Consider the following 21,642-nt stretch of genomic DNA (forward strand, 5'->3'; position numbering starts at 1 on the left):
TTCCTAACTCCCTGTCTTCCACTGCTGTTAAAAGGTCTAGGGAATCAGATTCCTCAAACAAGGATTTGGACTTTGAGGAAGAATCCTGACCTATTTTTCTCAAATTCCTTTCCCCTGGCCTATGGTTTGGAGGAAGAGGATTTTTTTGAGTCCAGACGCCCCCTTGGAAGGAGTTGTCTTTTGGGGATAATTTTGCCCCATATGATTGAAGTGAGACTGTTCCCTGGTCTCTGATATTCAAAAGAGGTACTATGAAACTCCTACAGATGGAGTCTCCCAAACCATCACTTGCCCCTCCTGTTCCTGCTGCCCTTTTGGATACTTTTCTGCAGCTTCAGTAGCCCCTGACTCTCTGCCTCCTGTGCCGAAGAAACCTGATAGATTCCTACAAGGTGCCCGAGGACTGTACATTTCTTTATAAGTCCTCTTTTACTGATCCTTCAGAATTCTCAGTTTCTTCTGACAAACCTTCTTAACTTGTTGCCATCTACTAAACTACTGCCTTCTGATAAAGGGTAGTAGGACTATGGAAAGTTTGGGCAAAAAGGTTTACACTGCTGCCACACTTTCCTTTAGGGCCATTAACGTCCAGACTCATGACCAGGTATGTTTTGGCCTTCCTTTCACATGTTTCTAAAGTAGTTTTTCACCTTCTTGATTCTGAGGGAAATTCTTCCCTTTCGCTGTTAATGGCCCACGTCTTAAGTTGCCCATTGTTCAAGAAAATGCAGCTGATACCTCTTCCAGAGTTTGATACCTTTGATTAAGTGATGAGGTATTATTCCTACCTGTGTCCTCAGGCTTTGCCTAATGATGTTTAGACCAGACCTTTGGATGCACGTCTGGATAACAAAAGTCATTTTGGGACTGCTGCTGCTGACTTGATCCTTCCAGGATAAGGGGTAAGGCCTTGCAGGAATTGAAGTGTATTTTGGTTCCTCTATACCCAAGTTTCAGAGGAACTATCCTTTCAAGTTTGTCTTTGGTCGTAGACAGGCTCTGTCTCCTCCTAAAGGTTAGTAGGGATCTAGGAGTGTTTTACTGTTAAGTCTACTCAGACTCCTTCGTCCCAGAAGGCTTCTTTTTCAGGATAAGCCTGGTTCTAGTTGATGTTTGGCCTTCCATTCTCCTCGACCAGGTCCTCTTGTCTCTCCACCTTTCCTTATCTCTTGCAAATTTTCATTGGATCACCTCAGATTTTTGGGGTATCTTGATTATCCATAAGGAATTTTTCATGCATTCCTCAACCTCTTCGAAAACAGCTTCCTTATTTTCCAGAGGTTCTGCAATCCCTTTTAGGTAAGAGCACAATTCAGCTTGTTCCACCTACCCAGGTGGGGAAAAGGGTTTTACTCCAGAATGTTTAGCTCCTCAAAAGGAGTACATGGAAACCAATTCTAGATCTTTATCTGCTCAACACCTTTCTCAAGATTCCTTCTTTTCAGATGTTGTCCCTTCATAATTTTTCTCCTTTTCCTCTTCCCCATGCCTTCATGGTTTCTCTATATCTCAAGGATACATACTTTCACATCCCCATTCAACATCAGTTCAGGAAATGTTTACATTTCTCTGTTTCTTTCTTACATTTTCAGTTCTTTTCTTTTTCCTTTGGCCTCTCTGCTACCCCAAGGGTATTCACCGAATGCCTTGCTCTGTCTTTTGTTTTTGCAGACTTTAGGGTATACAGATTTTTTCCTATCTAGACAGTCTGCTCATTCAGGCTCTTGCTCCCGACAGTCTGCTAGCAGAATCTTCAATTTATTTGTAGTAGGGTGTCACAAGGTCCCATCTCCTTTGCAGACTAGCTCTTCAGGTCTGGGGTCTTGCTGTCCATTATCAGATGACTCTACAGGCAGTTTATATTCATTCAGAGCACAATTTTTTGACAAACTGTGTGAGCAGGTCCAGAATACAGGCTCACAAATGGATGGTTCACAGGTATGTATTCCTGACTTTGTCAATCGGTGGGGCTATTCCTCAAGTTGAACTTTTGCCTCCTATCTGAACAGACACTTTCTGTACTGCTCCAGATTCCCAAGTCCTCTGGCTTGGAAAGTGGGCACACACTCTTTTCCTTGGAAGGGAATGTTTCTGTATGCTTCCCCCTTCTGCTGTTGCCACGAGTTATCTACAAGATCAGGCAGTGCTCTCCAATATCTTGCTAGTGACTCCCTTTTAGCCCAGTCAGCATTGATTCCACCTTTCTTCACTTGGCCAGGGGCAGTCTCCATTAGTTATCTCATTGGGTGGATCTTCTCACAAAAGACAATAGATCTCTTCTGCCCTCACCTGTCTACTCCAACTGACTCTACACTGTGGGTGATAGGGTTTTAATCCGTTTTAGGCATCTCTTTTTTTAGGACATCCTTCAGGTTCTGCAGGAGGCCAGTAAACTCACTACTTGAAAATCTTGTCTCCAAATGAAAAAAGGTTTGTCTGTTGCGTCTTTCACCATCGGGGGTCTCCATCTGTGGATGTTCCTCTGGTTATCTGCTCCACACTGGATTTGCATATTCTTCAGTTAATGCTCACCTGTGTGCAGTTTTGCTTGTCTGCCCTTGAAGTCTCTTCTGGCCTGTAGGTTTGAGGTCCAGCACTTAGACATCCTTCATATCAGACCTCCCAGGAAGCCTATTCCACCTTCTTGGGACCTAATGTTTGTATTTGAAAAATTGATCCAGGCTTCATTTGAGGCCCACTTCAGCTTCCTTGCATAATTGTAGTTGGAAGACTGTTCATCTTTTGGCTCTTCTTCCAAGAGAAATACTGAACTTCATTTGTCATGGTTATTCCTCTCTCTATGGTTTTTCAGATAGATGGGGGTGACTCCTCGTATAGATCTTTTTATGCACAAGATGGCCAATGAGTTTTCTTAATCAGTCTATTCATCTCCCTTCTGTTTTTTCCTTCTTCACAATCTGCCAGTAAGAAGGTTCTTCATACTTTGGATTTCCATAGGCAGTTCAAATATTATTTAGATAAAACTAAAGTTGTTTGCAGATCTGAGCAGTATTTTTTTTTTTCATCCCAGGACTTTTGCTGTTTCTAAGGCACATTCTGCCAGGGTGGTTGCCTCCTGTGGTGGCTTTTTCAAGGGTTTGGTTACAAATTTCATTGTTGAGGCTGCTAATTGGTCCTCTGTTCATACTTTCACTAAACATTACAAGTTGGAGGTTATTTTATTTTATTCAAATATTATTTAGATAAAACTAAAGTTGTTTGCAGATCTGAGCAGTATTTTGTTTTTTTTTTCATCCCAGGACTTTGGCTGTTTCTAACAAATTTCTTTTCTGTATTTCTAAGGCACATTCTGCCAGGGTGGTTGCCTCCTGTGGTGCCTTTTTCAAGGGTTTGGTTACAAATTTCATTGTTGAGGCTACTTGGTCCTCTGTTCATACTTTCACTAAACATTACAAGTTGGAGGTTATTTCCAGGGCCAGGACTATCGTGCATGGGTTTGTATAGGGCTCTTTTGTGCCTTCCTCCTAGGCTTCCTGTTAAGCTCTTGCACTCTCTTAGATGAAGAATACCGCAGTAGTGATATAGAAGGACATAGTACAGTTGTGTAAAATCTTAACATAACTGAAGATGTCCTTCTCTTCACTGTTGCAATATTCTCTCCCGCCATCCTTCCTCCTCTGTTCCTAGCTTCTACCCTGTACTTTTGTTACCTTCCTGGCCGAGGGGTGGTCCTTTTTTCCTTCTGGACACACATGCTCTCCTTTGTCCTTGATGGTATTCTGTTCCTCCTGTGGCTTTTTCATTTGAGTGTGTGCATCTGTATGTCAACTTTATGCCCTATGTATTGTGTGGGGAGTCTGTGACGTGGCGCCTATAAAAAATAAAAGATTTGTTGTAATAGCTGGGCATTTGGTTATCCTTGGCGGAACTTTTAAGTGAAGAATACTGCAGCATTGAAGAGGAATGTTAACAGTAAGAATTTACACAACTGTACTTTCCTCAGCTTACAGACGCTTGCAGTTTAACATAGACATATCCAGTTTGCATGTGAAGTTCTAACACCTTTTGCTTCTCTGCTTTTATCATGCCTTCTCTGGCTATCAGAATCTCACTTTTGCTAGAAATGTGTTGATTTCCTTTATTGGTTTACCAGAATCTGACTTTTCCTGGAAACCTCCCCGGTCATCAAAATGGAATAAATAAATAAATATGATGATGTCATCTTTATTCATTAACCTATAGATCTCTGTTCCGACCGGCCACTTTACCAGCTAAAGATTCCAAGCTTGAGCTCCTCCTTCCTACCCATAATTTCCCATTCCTTCAGATTACCTCGTATCTCATTTGCCGCTCTACTGAATAGCAGTGAGCTTCCTGTGCTTCTGTGAGTTTAGTGGTTTTCATTGTGTAAGTTGGCCTTTTTTTCTCCCTTTTGCATCATTTAGTCCCTCTTTTTCTTGTAGTTTAAAAAAAAAAAAAAGGTTAATCTTTTTCCCCTGGATAAACCGTTGGGTTTCAAGAAATGCACTGCCTGTGGGCACAAGATCCCATTGTCTAATGTTCACAGGGAGTGGGTTTACTGCCTGGGGCCTTCTCATTTGGGCAGCAGCTGTGACATTTGTAAAAGTTTTCTACCCAGGGCCCTGGCAGATAGATGGAGCAAACTTATCTTAAAATGTTTGCTTCCTCCGCTGTCCCTTCAATGTCAGGGGCTCAATCCCCCCTTTAAATCTTCGAAAGTAGTGCGGGAGGGCAGGAAATGCTCCCCCATCAGATTCTCTTTAGAGCCACCTAAAAAGGCGCCAAGGTCCTAAGAGCTGACCCTATAGGCGCCAACTTCCTCAGCTCTGTGTTCTGCCCAACTGCTCTGTGCCTTATCTGCTTCTTTTAGGCCTAGCAGATTGGATAAAAGCCCCCCATATTTTTTCTCGACTTCTGGCTCAGGGCTGATGACCCCTGCGTGGAAATCTCCCAGACCTCCCTCTTCCACATCCTCCAGATCTCTCAAAGGCTCAATGAGAAAGATCTGGGTAGACAATTGAGGCAATTTTCGAGGCTTAGATCCAGATGGGTGTTTTGTCTGCTCTGTCTCCTTCTGGACCAGTGAGGCTCTCCCCTTTTCACCCCATGAGTCCTTCTCTGATCCAGGCTTTTGTTTTGGAGTCTTCAGTTCTGCTACTCCTGGGCGCTGAGGTTCCAGGGCAGATAGTGATCTCCTGTTCACCCCTGACAATATCCCCGAAACGCTCTGCTCCGTTTTGGTGCTGAGTGCATCTCGAAGCCATAGCCTCAGTGTTGGTTCCGGGGCTTGACTTCCACTCCGAAGTTTTTGGAGTAGTCTCTTCCCCTTGGAGCTTCGGCAAATGATAGCTCGGCCTGCACTCCTCCTTCGGAGTGGGAAACCCATAAGCATTGGGAGAGGTCTGTTCCTGTAGCTTCGGCTCTGGAGGAGGATGCTACCTAGAGTTCAGAGTCCTTCTGCTTTCAAAGTGGTTGAGAGGGTCCTCTCCTGTTTCAGGAGACCCTCGGCTCTTGCATCTTCGGAACCTATCCTTAACCCTTCTGGATCAATGCCTGAGGAGTCTACCTCATGGATAGCTGGCCCCAGAAAGTCTCTACACATTTCTGTGTTGTGGTACCCAAAGGCTCTTCTGACACCTCCCCGGAACACCCCACCAAGGCGATTCCTCAGCAGAGATTTGCAAGAGGTGGCACATTGGGTCCCCTGAGGAACCCATTACCACGGACACCAACTTTGAGGAAAGAGAAGGATCCCCAAGACTGCCACCAGAAGAGATCTCCTTTGGAGATGCTTTAGAAATCCTCAGAGTTGGTGGGACTGTCCAAACTCTTTCAGAGGAATCTGTGCTATCTGAGTTTTTCGGGTCTGGCCCTTCTACATCCTGAGTGGCCGCCCCCCACTGACCCATTCATTGAGTTGGTGTCTTCTAGGGCATGGAGGGAACGAGATACAGTAGAGTCCATACCAAAACATGCAGATAAAATCTTAAGTGCCCCCCCCCCTTGTACAAGACCTTCTGGACCCAAGGTATCACCATAGATGCCATGGTTATTGCGGCAGCCACCAAAAAAGAGCTAGCCCAAGAAAGCTCCTCTGTCCATCCCTAATAGAAAATCCCGAGCTTTGGACAGATTAGATAAGAGAGTTTACGCCTCTTCCAAGTTTACTTTGAGAGTGTTAAACTATTTATCTTGTTTCACTCGACTATAGAGGAACCTGGTCAAGGAACTCTCCAGCTTGGCCTTGGGGTCCATATCTGCCTAGGAACAGAAAACCTTTTCTTACAGACTGGCCACCCTTCAATCCTCGTCTAACGTGCCTGTGAGGCTCATATCCCATGTGGCGGAGGGTGCCTCAAGTGCAGCCAGTTCCTGCATTGCCATAAGGTGTCATGTCTGGATAAGGCGTCTTTCATCAATGTGCTGTTTGACAGATCAACCAACACTCCCATAGCAAAAAGGATAGAAAGACCTTGTCTGCCATCAGAATCTGCTTTTCTGCTCCACAAAGATCCTTCCCCAGGAACTGACATGGCAGTAAAAAGATGTGGATCAAGAAATCTCAAACTTCCTATCAGACTCTGGTAGATGTTTTTTCCCCGAGAAGCAGAGGGAGAGAGAACCAGAGTGGTAGACTCCTCCCTCGTGGCAAAGGGGGCCATCAAAACCAAGGGTCTCTGGATCCGTTTTCAGACAGACACTTCCAGCGCTCCTGCGCAGCTGCCCAACTGACTTCCTCTGGAGGCAGTTGGGGGACACTTTTCCTTGCACCCCACAGCCAGAGAAGCCATCAAACAACCAGTGGGTGCCAAGGATTGTATTCAGAGTATATTATATTCCCTTGTTTTGGAGGAACCGAATCCCAGAAATTACCTCCCCAATGTTCCACCCAAGAAATAGCAAAATTGCTGCAAAAAAGAGTCATCCAAGAGGTCCCGCCTGATCAAGCTGGATTGGCTGTCTATTCTAGGTTTTTTGGTACCCAAAAAGACGGGGACCTGAAAGCTCTTCTGGACCTGACTTTTCTGAACAAATACATAAATAACACAAAATTCAAGATAGTCACATTTCACACCATCCTATCCCTGTTGAGAATGAATGATTGGATGTGCTCTATAGACCTGAATGATGCATACTATTGCATCAAAATAGGTGCTTCAGATATGGTACCTTTGTTTCAGGCTGGGAGCAAGTCATTAGCAGTTCAGTTCACTCCCATTTGGTTTCACCGCAGCTCCTAAGGTGTTCCTCAAATGCTTAGCAATGGTGGCAGCCTATCTCAAGCTGTAAGGGTACCAGATCTTCCCCTATTTGGGCGACTGGCTTCTAATCTCTCCAACCAGGCATCTGTTGTTACAGGCCAAGGACCATTTCCTTCACTTGGCGCTAGCTCTTGGAGTAACGATCAACCTGTCAAAATGCCAGCTGGAACCGGTTCAAGTAATAGGTTTCATAGGAGCATCACTGGACACAAGAATTTCTCTTGTTTACCTGACAACAGACAGAGTATCAAACTTAAGATTTCACGTCAAACAACTCTTGGCTATTCCAGAATCTCCAGCCAGTTTAGTTCTAAGAGCATTGGGTTCCATGGGGGCCACAGTAACTTTGTTGCCCACAGCGTGCTTTCATATGAGAGTCCTACAGTGGATTTTAGTGGTCCAGTGGTCACTACACAGGAACCCTCTAAGCTTTCCTGTCACCCTCCCAGATTTGCAAAGAATCTCTTCTTTGGTAGCTTCATTCTTCACAAGTTTGCAGTCATTTTGTTCTTCCTCCCCCAAATGCCACGGTGCCCATGGATGCCTCCCAGATAGTGGGGGAGGCATTGTCTTGGTCGAACATTCCAAGGCACATGAATGCCCCAGGAGGCCAATCTGTATATCAGTGTACTAGAGATGAGTGGTTCTTCTAGTGTTGCAAAAACTACACAGTTCTCTGTCTGTAGTAACTATTGCTATTCAGATGGACAAACATGTCAGTGGTTTGGTACATAAACAGGGAGGGACACCAGATCTTCCCCCTCTGTCGAGAAGCTATGAGGTTGTAGCAATGGGGTGATCTCTACCAACTGCTTTCTGCTGGCAGTGCACATTCTGACAGAATCCAGCATCTTGGCCGACAGGCTCAGCCAAGGTTTACTGATGCCTCACGAGTGGTCCCTGAATCAAACCACGGCAAACGGACTTTCAGGAATGAGGGCAACCTTGCTGTGTAGTCTTTTTGCTTCACTTCTTAGCAACAAATGCAGCAGGTACTTTGCCCTAATCCCTCCTTTAGCAAAGTCGCCCAGGGATGCTCTAGTCCATGCTTGGCCTCCTGGTCTGCTGTATGCCTTTCCCCCTCTGCCCTTAGTCACAAAATTCTTACAGAAGGCTCTCTGGTTGAAGAGAGAGGTAATCCTCATTGCTGCCTTCTGCCCTCAACAAACCTGGTTCCGTTTTCTTTGGCCTTGTCTGATTTACCTGCTGGTGACACTGGATCCAACCCCAGATGTACATTTTCACCCATCAGGGCATCCTCATTTGGGCATTCATGGTCTGAAACTAACCGCATGGTTTCTCCAATTCGGATGATTGCTAGACACCCGAGGCTGTCTTCCCCACTCTCCACCCATAAGTCTTCAGCCATGAAAATGTACAAGAACAAATGGAACAGATTCTCCATATGGGCCCAACAGAAAGAAATAGATCCTTTCACAGACCGTCTCCATAGTTTTAGATTATTTTGGCTTTTTTTTTTCAATAACAAAGCGAGTTATTCCACCATTAAAGTGCAAGTAGCAGCTATATCCAGTTTCCATTTTGGAGAAGATTCTTCTTTTGGCTTCATTGCAACTCTGTAAAGCTTTTCTTAGGGGCAGCTTTCTGCTTCATCCCCTTATAAAAGAACCGTCCCTTCCTTGGGACGTGACTGTAATTTTGCAAGCTGAAGTCTGCCCCCCTTTCAAACCAGCAGCTACAGTAGATTTGACATTTTTTTCCTGGATGACTTTGTTTTTGGTGGCTAATTCTTCAGAGAATTTCCGAACTTCAGGCTCTTTCCTGCAAATTCCCTCACTTGATATTCCACAAAGATAGTGACCCTTCGTACCAATCCATCTTTTCTGCCTAAAGTTGCTGGGAAGATGATATCAATCAGTCTGTTAATCTTCCTGTTTACTTCCCAAATTTTCAGAGTAAGTGTGGGTTCATTCTTTATTTGCTTGATGTACATATGCAGTTACATTTTTAATTAGAAACTGAACAAAGTAAATCAGCAAGTCTGACCACTGTTCATATCCTTTTCAGATGTTAAAAATGGTAAACCCATTACTAAGACTATCTTAGCAAGATGGTTGAAAAGCCTGCATTTCCTTTGTTTATTCCTGTAGGAGCATTCCAGTCCCTGGTCAGATTAAGGCTCATTCCACAAGGTCTATGGCAACTTCTCAAGCCTTTTGATCAAGGGTATCTATTGAAGACATTTATACAACAGCTACTTGGTCAAACCCTCATACTTTCATTACACATTACAAGTTGCAGATCATCTCCAGGAGCAGAAGTACCTTTGGCTCTGCTGTACTTTGGAATATCCTTTCATGAGGCCACCCTGAGTTATTGTAGCTGAGGACTCTGTCCCACAGGTTAATGAATGAATGAAGAAGATAGATAAAGAAGTTGTGTTCTTAACATAACGTTCCATCTGTGTTGTCTGTCTTCATTAACCCCCCCTCCTACCCCCAATCCAAGGTTTCCAAGAGATCTTATGGATATGTTCATAGGAACCATAGTTCCTTGCTAAGCTCCTTGCTAAGCTCCTGACATTCTAATCCTCACTCTATACTGGCTATGTTGATCAGTTTAACCATTGATAGCTGTTATTGCAAACTTGATCTGGGGTAATTTGATGGTGTGGGGAATTATGAGTAGGCGGGAGGAGCTTGTGCTTGAAATCTTTGGCTGGTAAAGTGTCCGGTCGGAAGAGACCCACAGGTTAATGAGTAATGAAGATAGACAACACAGATGGAATGTTAAATAAGAATTTAACTTTATTTCCTTTATCCATTTAATAATGTAAACATTTCTGCATAGTGATTTTCTTGTCTAATATAATTTTTTTTTCTTTTCTGCTGGCCTGGAACACCATTCTGACCACTTTTAGCTGCATTTGTTAGTGTTTATGTGGACTGTACAACTTTTTTCATCCCCAGATTTGAGGTTATTCTGAAACCAAAGTGTAGTATGTATACTGTTCTACAGTCTTCTCTTTCAACTCATTATTGCCTACTATCTGTCTGTGCTACATTCCTGACTGCCGGATAGCATAGTGGTTGCCTAGAGCAGAGAGTTAAAAAAAAAAAAAAAAAAAAAATGAAGAAAATCATTTTACCTGATGAGCCGAATAAGGTTTTGCATTTTTTTTGTGTGGCCGACGTAATTTTCTCACATTGCGTGTTTAATTGTGAAATTGAATGCCACAAGTTCAGTACCATAATTAAGTTACAGTGAAGCAAAAGCACTTTGCGTGGTCAGACTTTCAAACAGTATTGGTTTAAATGGGATAGCATTTTGCACAAGTAAAACTGCAGGAGTCTCTGTTCTATTCATTGTGGATGCACCTACACACAATGGAATGTGATTTGGCAGATAGCAAAACTAGATCTCCTGCCATTCGAGTCCAGGCAAGAGTTCCCTTGGGTGTTTTTTATGAAGCTGTATTGTGACCTGTTTTGATGAAAGCTAGGTAAGCAACATAGAGTAGTTTTGTAAAATCTTACAATAACCTTAGATGTCCTCTTCCATGTTTCAGTATTCTTAGTGAGGGATTCCCTGCCTCAGGTGACCCGAACGTCTGTTCCTATACAAAAGCTTAAGCCTGGCTGCTGTAGATGCTTTGGGATGTTGGTGCTGTGGCCACACATTTTTCAGGTACCATTAGAGCTTTCGCATGTCCGTTCTGGCTAAGGAGTAGCATCAGGATGGTGACTGCTGTGAGCCCCATGGATGTGCAAGAATTCTCTTGCAGATGTCTGATGAACCTGTAATAGATTTTGGAAGTGAGTTGAGAGAGAGAACTTTGTCCTGTGGGAGAAAAGCCCGCATCAGGTCTGTTCTGATCTTGCAGCCCAAAATGATTTTGTCCTGTTCTGGAATTAAGGATGATTTTAGGAGGTTGAGAGTGAATACCAAGCTTTTGAGGTAGGGAAGTGGTGAACCTCAGATGATTTTAAAGAAAGCTATGGCTGGGGCTAGGCATTTTGTAAATACCCCGGGTGCAGTAGACAAACCAAAGGGCAAGGCTGTAAATTGAAAATGAGAGCAGGGCCCAGTGAAACGCAAGAATTTTCTGTTGGAGGTTTTTATGGGAATATGGAGATGTACTTCCTTTAGATCTAGTGTGGCCATAAAGGACTGGGCTGGCAATAAAGGAAGAAGGATTTAAAGGGATAACATTATGAATGATGGAACTCTTAGGAAAAGGCTTAGAAAAGAATAAATCTAGTATTGGTCTCAAAGGGCCATCTTTTTTGGGGACCTGGAAAAGTCTCGTAGAAGCCTTTTCCTTTCTGCCCTGGAGGGACAGGTTCTGTGCTTCCTAATCTCAGAAGGTCTTGCAGTATGGGATGGATGAGGTGGAGTTGATTTTTTTGAGGAAAAGGAATGCCCCGTGGAAAGATTTTTTCCTTCTAAGAAAGGAAATGGCCATTTTGCATGATTGCCAGTACCCAGCAGTCTGATGTGATGAATTTCCAAATGGGGAGGCAGTGGGAAAAGCAGGTTGACAAGGGGAGGTGGGCAAGGCAGTCATGCATTTTTGGGTCCACTTCTATCTTGAAAAGGCCGTCTTTGACCTAGTTGTGAAGCAACTTGTCTGGAGGAGGTTTGCCTCCTGGTTCCTCTCTCTCCTATGCCTGGAAGAGGAAGGGGTAGCAGAAGGGGGGGGGGGGGTTCCTGACAAAGGTAGTCTTAGCCGGTAATTCCTGTAGTATTTAAGGATGGGGGACACAAGCAAGTGCTTGATGTCTTGAAGCTCTCTACTTTTTTCCTGCAGGTTTTTGAAAAGGTCTTCATGCTGTTTACCAAACAGGAGGTTGTGGTGTAATGGGGCTTCTAGGATTTTGGACTTGAAATCCTCTGGTAGGGGTTGGAGGCATAGCCAAGAGTATCTGCGGAGTATTGATGCAGAAGCAGTCGACCTACCAGAGGCCTCTGCTGCATCGTTACTACATCTAATAGAATGTCTGGCTACCTGCAAAGTCAGGGACAGTTTAGATGCTATCTCAGATATGGTGGAGTAGTCAGAGGTGGATGCCAAGAGAGGAGAGGCTTATGAAACTAGGTCCAAGGCATATTTAATCACGTGGGTTTCATAGTTGATAGCTCTGAAGGCTAGGGTGGAGGAGGTGTAAACCTTTCCTGTCCTGTCCAAGCTTTTGCTGTCCTTGTTTGGCAAAAGAGATGCTGAAGGAATCAGTCTAGATTGCTTATCGGGGGATACACCAGTTACAGCAGGATCTGCCAGGGGTGACTTTACTAGGAGTTTCTGTTCATCTGGAATTTTGTAGAACCTGTCAGGTCTCTTAGGGGCTGGTGGTTATGAGTCTTGGTTCTTTGATGCTGAGGTGAATGCATCAAGGTAGGCAGGGATGACAGGTGGGATGGCTGAAGGTGAAGGAGATTCCACTTGGAAAAGTTTAAAGTACCTCCTTTGAGTCAGTCATTTGTGAAGTATCCCATTTAAAGTATTCTTTCATTTTTGTTATAGTCTCCCCAAAGGTGATATCCTCTGGTGGAGAATCAACTTCTATGGATTCCTGATCTGGGGAATAGTATTCAAGAGGGGAGGCAATTTGTAAGGAATAAGAGGTTCATCTGAAGATGAGTTAGGGTTCTTGTTCTTCCTCTCCTTCTTTGGCAGTAGGCAAAGGGAGGGAGGTGGCAGAAGCAGGCCTAGGACTAAGCACTGAAATAGTGGAAGGGGAAGTGGCTGTGGGCCGAAGGGCCATGAAGGCCTGCATTAAAGAGCTGGCAAATGATTGCCAATGTGGGACTCCAGAAGGTGGAATCTGGTGCTTTGTTTTTTTTTTCTTTTTAAAGGCATAGGCCTCGATGAAGGCCTGGGCTCAGGAGCCTGGGAAACGTTAGGCGTTTCAGACTGTTTGGTCCCAGTCAGTCGTCTGAAATCTGGTTCCCCTCTCAACATCGGTAGGGACAGACATCAGGGATATCTCCATGCATGCGCTGGCCATTAACTTCTGAAGTGGTTTACTTAAGGGGAACCGTCAAAGTAAACTGTTCTGTCGGACGTCTTTCAACCCCTATATCGGAAGCTGGCGGGACGTCCAATGGCAGGAAGGCAGTGGAAATAGGCCTGATAACATTGGCCTTTTTCCATGGTGGTTCCATCAGAGAAGCTGATTTGTGATCTATCCTGAGTGCAAGTTTTTTGAGCCTCTGGTTTCCTAAGTATAAGTTAGGGGCAGCCAGACGGCTACAGAGGGCCTTGGGTACAAAAGATAGACAAATGGAGCAAGTGGTATGGTCGCGCTCCCGGCCTAGACAAAAAACACAGCAATTGTGTATGTATCTTTATGTGGTATCTGGCACCCGCATTTAATCCTTCTTAGATGATATTGGCTAACGGTAACTATAGCAAACCAAACTCAAGCAAATAAAGGCAAAAATCCCCAACAGGGTACTTGGCTTTAGAAGTCTTCGAGTAGAGGAGCGAAGCAATTGATGTGACGTCGACTGCGGCTGAAATGTTCTGAGGTCTGTGCGTGCAGACATCACATTTAAGGTCCCTGGTTTATGGCCCTATGTGTGACATCCAAGCACCTACAGCAGCCAGAATTAAGCTTTTGTATATGAGCTGACGTTCAATTTGCCCAAGGTGGGGAATCCGTCACTAAGAATAATGCAACATAGGAACAGGACGACATTGTGTTACTTCAATCCCTTTTTCTTCTGCTATGACCCTTTTTTTCACTAAAATACTCCCTGCAACAGATTTCAAGAGAAAGAGGTCAGATCTAATCAAAGCCACACTAGCACTTTCCATCAGCGTAAAGGCTATTACAGTGTCCTAAAGAATTGTCAGACTTTTCATCTACAATTATGTCTGCTCAAACTTGGCAGTATAATCCATCATAAGGGCAGTACTTCTGTATTTTTTTCCCAGCTTGCTTGCCAAACGACCCTTCAGTGGATGACTGGCCCATTCATTTCTCTTCGAGAACAAAGTGTACAGAGTCCATTTGTTCTCCCAGTCGGTGAGAGAATTTCATGAGTGGCCATCATAAAGACATCCATTAAAGTTTTTCTGCATGTACCCTATCCCCTGATCACCATGGAAGATTGTTTCAGCCTCCAGTACTGGCCTTTGTACATGGTGCCACTGTGTATGCTTGTGCCGCTACAGCTTGTGCTTCTTGACATGTATACTTCTGTCGTGACCCTGTTGGTGTTGGCATACTTGCTTTGCATCAAGCCTCTACTGATTGTCAGAGCAACAGTCTGCCTAGCTATCTCACTCTCCGAATGGGCAAAGCCAGTGTCGGGCACTCATTCTGACCCTCCTCAACCCAGTTCCTTCACTTAAACAACTGCAGTCACGTAGATAATAGGACTTCATTCCTCTGTATCACAGAGCTGCTAAAGCACGGTCTGAACATTGTCTAATGATTTACATGTCCCACCATGTTTTTCTTTCTTTAGAAGCAAATTATCAAGTACTGTGCTAATCTGTCCGTACATGTGATATGGTTTAGCTCCTTCACAGGTATTTTGAAAACTGCATCTGTAGCATGAGTGAAAGTGGATGGTAGAGCGTTTTTTTTTTCCAAATCATTAACATGTTTCAAGATTTCCAGTTTTCATACAACTTGCTTTCATCAAAAACTAAAGGCACTTGTATGCATGCACACCAGGAAATGGAGTTCTACAACACAAAAACACTTTTGATAGCAAAGCTTTTAGAAATTTTCATTGAACTTAAGACTGTAAACTCGTACTGATCCATAAGGTACAGTATTGCCTAGCAAGCAGTCTTTATTCTTTGCATTCCAATAAATCCATTAGCTCTTTAACAAAAAAAAAAATAAAATAAAAACAGGTGGATTTGATGTGCCCAAAAGTAATAAAAATGGCACGCGATATCAGCTTCCGAGAACCTGATAGGTTTTCTCTGGATTGGAAAAACTATATGGGGAATGACAGACAGGGGGGAAAAAATACATATTTTTTTTTCTCACAGCTCATAAACATGACATGATGATTTGCAGGCTACTATTCTCCATTCTTTTTTCATGTAAGAATTGCCAGTCTGGAAAAATCAACCTATTTTTAAAGTTTGCCCTGCTGCAGCCTTCACATGTTCAGTTTTGGCCATCGACTGAGAAATGTTAGTTTTGAATTGTAGGACACATCTGCGTCACCTGTGGCGCTTTCTGTACGTTGAATATTTTCTTGTTTGGCGTTTGGAATACATTGACAAGAAGGGTTTAAGATGAGGGATAGAAATTGCTTCTCCTGTGGTATTTAAAATAGAATAAAAATGATAAATTTAGCATTTTTTGACCCTTATCTTGGGAGGTGTTTCTTGTCTGACATTTATCTAGACTGAGCATTTTTGCTGTATAAGCTGAGATACAAGGTGCTTGCTAAGTGCTTAATCTCCTGTATATGTGCCACGTGCTGAATGTTTGCTTATTCACTGCTTTTTGCTTAAGGCTTTTTGCTTTTACTATATCGGCCTGCTTACATTACTCCTTTTGCTTCTTACAGGTTTTGTATAATACAGATCAGGATGGGAGTGACAGCCCACGCAGTAGCCTTAACAATAGTCTGTCTGACCAGAGTCTGGCATCTGTTAATTTGAACAGTGTTGGCAGTGTACACAGCTACACGCCGGTAAGGAAATGAACAAGTATAAATGTTTAAAAGGGATAGTCTAGTGTACGGAGTTAAGTGTATTCATACAACTTGAGGCTTTCTCAATATACACATGCATTCAGTTTTTTTTTTATGGAATTTGTTTTGCAGCGTTTTCTAGGATGACTGACTTGGCAAGACAGTATACAATGTAAAATTCTATATGGATAGGTACTTCATTCTGTCAGAAACAAAGCAGTTTTTTTGCTTGCTGGTGGGTTTTTTTTTTGGCATTAATGTGACTGGAGCGTGTATATTACTATAATTTATTTGTATTTGAGTAGATACATGAGATGTTCAGATTTTTTTATAGTAATGACCCAAAACGCTGTTTTCATATTTACATATAGTTCGGTATATATTGATGATCGTGTTTCACTGTTGCAGTCATCACATTTGGGTTATCTGCATGCAGGTAGCCCTCAGCCGGCCTGAATTACCAGAGTCTTTGGATTTCTACGTTGGATGCTGTCGCTTCTTCCATGACGTCAGGGGTATAAAGCATGCAGCTGATGCCATTACCCCCCCCCCCCCAGTCTTTCTTGCTGTGGAGTGCCTGAAGCAGAAGTAGTTTGTAAGTGTCGGCTGACTCCTGAAATTTTCGTTTTCAAGTTTCAGACCTGAAGTCTTCAAAAAGATAAGTACCCTGTTGGGGATCCTTTTTTCTTGTTCTAACTGATGTCAGAAAATATTAACAATTGTCTTGCCTGTGGAAAGCAAAGACCTCATAGAGATTTCATTCTTACTGCGTCACCTGTTTAGGCCCAGACCACGACGTACCTCGCTGTCGGTTTTGTGCCTTGTTCAACGCCCGACCTATTCGTTGTCGGGCTATTTTTGTAACTAAATACTTTCGTTCTCGATCTCCGTACTCCGAAATGGCTTTAAGCCATTCGACTACTGATCTTCTGAAAAATTGTAAGGATAAAGACGGAGACAGACCGCATAGGTTCAAAACTGCCAACGATGCTTCCGTTAAGCTAGTCACCAGTCCGCCGGTACTCAGTGAGGCGCTTTCGCAGCCCCTGATACCTGCTACTCCAGATTTGCAGGCCTCTTCTGAGACCCATTTGGAGTCCGGTATGCCACAAGATGCTTTGACTATGGAACCTGCGGATGTCTCTACCTTGGATTGGGTCTGAAGCCGCTGTGCAGGCACAAGCTTCTGAGTGTGTATTCAGGCCTACCGACTTTCATATTAAACCAACTTCTTTTCAAGCTAGAAATACCGAATTCCTCAGGCCTAAAGCTCGCACTACACCTAGAAAACCGAACAAGCCGCATTCTCAAGCCCATATGCCTCAAAAAACAATGATTAGAATGGCTGAAGACCTTATTACCTTAATTAGGGGGAAGCCAGCCTTCCCCCTTTAAGAGACCTAGAACTAATTTTCTTTCTGATTCTTCTGATCAGGAATCTGTCTCTGCTCCCTGTAACTACCAGGATTTACCCTTATCTACTTATGAGGATTCTGATGCAGAGGATTCCATTCCCTCTGCTTCCCTTCCAGAAGAGTTTTCTTTTGGTGAAACCTTGCATACCCTTAAGGAGCATTTCCACTGGGAAAGCCAGGACTATTCTGAGTCCAAAAAGAGACTTGGGGAATTTTTACTCGTGCCTCAACACAGGCCTTTAGCTATTTCTCCTGTTCTGGAGATTTTAGATGATGTTTTCATGGATTCCAACCTTACCCCAGACACTTTGCCTCCAGCTCCCAGGAAACCTGACAGGTACTACAGAGTACCCGACTCTCTCAAATTCCTCCAAGAATCCTACTGCGGATCCAGAGACAATTTCCCAGGGACCAAAAGGCATTAAGGCTACTACTGCCAAAAATTCTACCTCTTCTGATAGGGACTCTAGAGCTTTATACAGATGGGGTAAGAAGGTATACACTTCTGCTTTGGCCATTAGGGCTTTAAGTTGCCAGTTTCATATGTTAAAGTATCAGCAGCATATTATGGGACTATTTAAACAGAAAATGATGTTGATTCCTGACTCTGCTGAACACAAAGATTTGCAAGAGTTAATGCATTCTGCTGAACAAGTTGGTAAACATACTTTGCAATGTGGTTTTGATTCTTTAGAAGCATCTTGCAGGGCTGCTATCACTGGGTCTGTACTTAGAAGGCATGCTTGGCTTAAGGAACAAAATTGTGCCAGATCATGTCAAAGCTTAATTACTGGATGCTCCTTTAAACCAAGACCACCTTTTTGGCAACAGAGCAGAAGTCGTCCTCAAAAGGATGGAGGAAAAAGCTAAGTCTATGCAAACTGTTAAAGATTTCTTACAAGTACAGCCTCCTAGATTCAGTAGGCATTGGCCTTCAAAAAATGGTCTTTTCCAATCCCTTTCAGGCCTTCTCAGTCCAAATCCAGGAGAAGCAGACCACCAAGACTTCTGTCTCAGGCTATGCACAGATCTAAACTGTGGGGGGATCCCACTTCCAAAGCAGGAAGTAGTAAGCCACCCCCTATGGAAAAATGGCGCAATGACTTATCCTCAGATCTTCCAAGTCCTGCTCAACTTACTTGCTCCCTTAGGAGGAAAGCTCGCCCCGCATGCAAAAAACTGGGAACTCATTACCCAGGATAAATGGGTTTTAAACAGTTTCCCTAGGATACAGATTCCACTTCCACTCTCCCCCAACCCCAAGTGAATGGCCAGACCCCCCCCCCCAAATCAGTGGGCAGAGGCCCAAAAACAAGTGCTCTCTCTCTCTCCTCAGTATCAGGGCTATTCAACCTGTCCCAGCAAAACAAAGGGGACAATGTTTTTATTCAAGACTGTTCTTGGTTCCCAGAAAAGAAAACTCCTGGCATCCTATCCTGGACCTGTCTATTCTCAACACCTTTCTGGTGGTTCCAAAATTCAAAATGTTAACTCTTCAACAGCTTCTTCCTATGCTAGCCAAGGATGCCTGGCTGGCAACCCTAGACTTGAAAGAAGCTTACCTCCACATCCCAATAAAGGGGATCTTGCAGACCATACCTACATTTCAGGGTGGGCTCCATGCACCATCAGTTCTCTGCACTTCCCTTTGGCTTATCTACTTTGCCCAGGGTATTCACAAAGTGCCTAGCTCCAGCCATTGCATTTTGCAGGCAGAGAAATATTCAGATTTACTATTGGGTAGTCGGAGCCCCTACCAAAGAGTATATGGCTGGCGTCGCTGGCTGCCGTGGGGGCATTGGCGTCTGACTGTCGTCAATACTAATCGCGCGGTAAACCGACGGGCCTCAATCTTTTTTTTGCCGCATGGGTCGTGCAGAAACAATTTTCGCGAGTGCAGGTTGGCGTTCTGAAAGTTTCTGTTTCAGAATCAAAGTTGGTTAAGTACTTCCGCTGGGAATATTTTGGTTTTTCTTGCCTCAGTATTTAACGGATGTCAGAAACTGTTTGTAAAAACAGATTACCTCATATAGGGATTACCATACTTTGTGTAGTAGACTGTACCCAGGGCTAGGTTTGGGAGGCGTTGTAAACTAGAATGCGGTCTCGATGCTCGGCGCCCGGCTTCCGGCTAAAAACACAAGGACAAAACAGCAAAGCCTAGAGTGGAAGAACCGAAGCAGTCAGTCCCAGTTCTCTTTTTTTAGAAACTCAGTGGAGCCGGAGGTTTTGCCAGGTGTGTTTGGGTCTCAAGAGGTGAGACTACTGTGTTAGGATGTTTCCTCTCCTCTCAGGAAGTAGGCTGAGGCTGGGGCTTCTCAGGTGGCTGTTCTTCCCTCTTCTAAAGGTGGTTAGAGCCTCCCTCTGTCTGTAAAGGCTGCTTTGAGGTAAACATTCTTGCTGTGCAGGCCCTCCTCCAGGAGTGGCTGCCACTAGTTTGGTTTCTTATTAAGCCGCCTGGATTTGAGAGATCAAATTTAGCTGAGCATGAGCATGTTAAGACCCGGATTTTGGAGGGGTAGAGTCTAGGACGGGTGGGGCAGAGCTCAGGGTCTAACAGGCCCTAGGACAGGAGTTCCCCTGCTCAGACTTCTGGTGAAGGCAGGGGTCAGCGAATCCCTTAAGCAAAACCAAATGAATGACCTTTCTTTTTGCCAGTTCATTTCATTCCCTGGCAGCACACGTTGGGAGGAAGACTGTCTCTTTCAAAGAAAATTTTGGAGCAGCAACAATTTGAGTTTCGGAGCCAAGATTTTCACATAAGGATAGGGTATCTTTACGCACTAATCCTTCCTTTTATGCCTAAGGTGCAGTCCAATCTCCCTCCTTCCTCTGTGTGTTTAGGGGTGGTTTGTAGGGTATATATGTTTTGGTGCAGGTTTGTTGGGAGTTTTGGTTGTTGACCTTATCTTTGGGGTCTTCTGACTGGGGGGGCAAAAAAGAAACTGAGGAGGATATATATGCGGTCGGCGCATTTATTAGTACTGACGTGCATCAGTCTAATGCGCGACGCCCCGGCCATATACCTTCCTGACTAGTTGGGGCGACTGGGACGTGGACTACGATCCTCGAACATCTACATTTATGGTAGGTACAAAACTGTACTATTTACCCATACTTGGACGATTGCATGATTCAGGCAGAAAGTCAGGACTTGCTATTACAACACATGAAATTTGTAGAGACTTCTACTTCACATGGGGTACACACCATCAGTGAGAAGAAATCACACCTGGTACCCTGCCAACAGATTGTATTCCTGGGAGCAAGCTTGAACGCAACTTCCCAGATGGCATTCCTCACTCCAGGGAGAGAAGTTTGACAGCCTACTTCCACCTACTGGCCAAAAAAACCCAACTATCTGCAAGGAAAATCCTGCAAGCCCTGGGGTTCATGGCTTCTTGCATTCTGTTAATTCCATATGCAAAACTGCATATGAGGAAACTTCAGTGGTATCTAAAAAGCCTGTGGTGTCAACATTCTCAGGACATGGAAACAATGATTCCCATCATTCCTTGTCTAAGGGCAGAGTTCCTTTGGTGGGTGTAGGTCTGCTACCACAAGGGACTCCCTTTCACTCTACCCCCTGCCACCCAAACCCTAACAACATACGCGTCAAACTACGCATGGAGGGCTCACATGACAGGGCAGTGCATTCAGGGCAAATGGAACCCAAAACAGATGCACCTGCATATCAATCAGAAAGAAATGTTAGCTGTACTGAACGCTCTGACAGCCTTCAAAGACCTTCTTCCAGGACAAGTATTGGTTAAGACAGACACCACCACAGTTATGTGGTACATAAACAAGCAGGGGGGAACCTATTCCTACCCACTCTGCAGACTAGCCATGGCTCTGGAACACAGCCTTGAACTACCAAGTGAACCTGCAAGCTCAATTCCTGCCAGGAAAACTAAATTCACTGGCAGACTACTTAAGCAGAAATCTCATAGACCCACACAAATGGAAACTGGAACCCAAAATATTCAAGCTGTTGAGGAACAAGTGGGGAATACCAGAGGTAGATCTGTTTGCCTCCCCTCAGAACTATCAATTGAACAAATTCTGCACCAGAACTACCCACAGTCAAGCTTGGAAAGTGTATGCCCTGTCCTTTACCTGGGAAAGCTTCTCAGTTTATGCCTTCCCCTCTGCCTCTGCCTCTCCTCTCGAATTGTCTACTAAAGATCAAACAGGACAAGCCAAGGACAATATTGATTGTCCTAGACTGGCCACACCACTGGTATCCCCTTTTGTGCAATCTGACAGTGCTACAACCATGGCACCTGCTTTAGACCCCTTCCCTGCTGTCTCAGCAAGCAGGCCAGATTCTGCACCCTCAGCTTCAAAAC

General features: G+C 44.2%; 1 protein-coding gene across 1 annotated transcript in view; it reads left to right on the forward strand.

Annotated features, from left to right (window-relative positions):
* FOXJ3 (forkhead box J3) overlaps window positions 1-21,642 on the forward strand; it is a gene marked incomplete in the record, with an annotated part of 1,121,635 nt that overhangs the window by 476,038 nt on the left and 623,955 nt on the right. The window contains 1 exon segment of the mRNA XM_044061784.1: window positions 15,750-15,875. Within this exon segment, the coding sequence (XP_043917719.1) occupies window positions 15,750-15,875 (126 nt within the window).

This window comes from Protopterus annectens, chromosome 2.part0, assembly GCF_019279795.1.
Source record: "Protopterus annectens isolate FY-2018-M chromosome 2.part0, PAN1.0, whole genome shotgun sequence".
NCBI classification, from domain to species: domain Eukaryota; kingdom Metazoa; phylum Chordata; order Ceratodontiformes; family Protopteridae; genus Protopterus; species Protopterus annectens.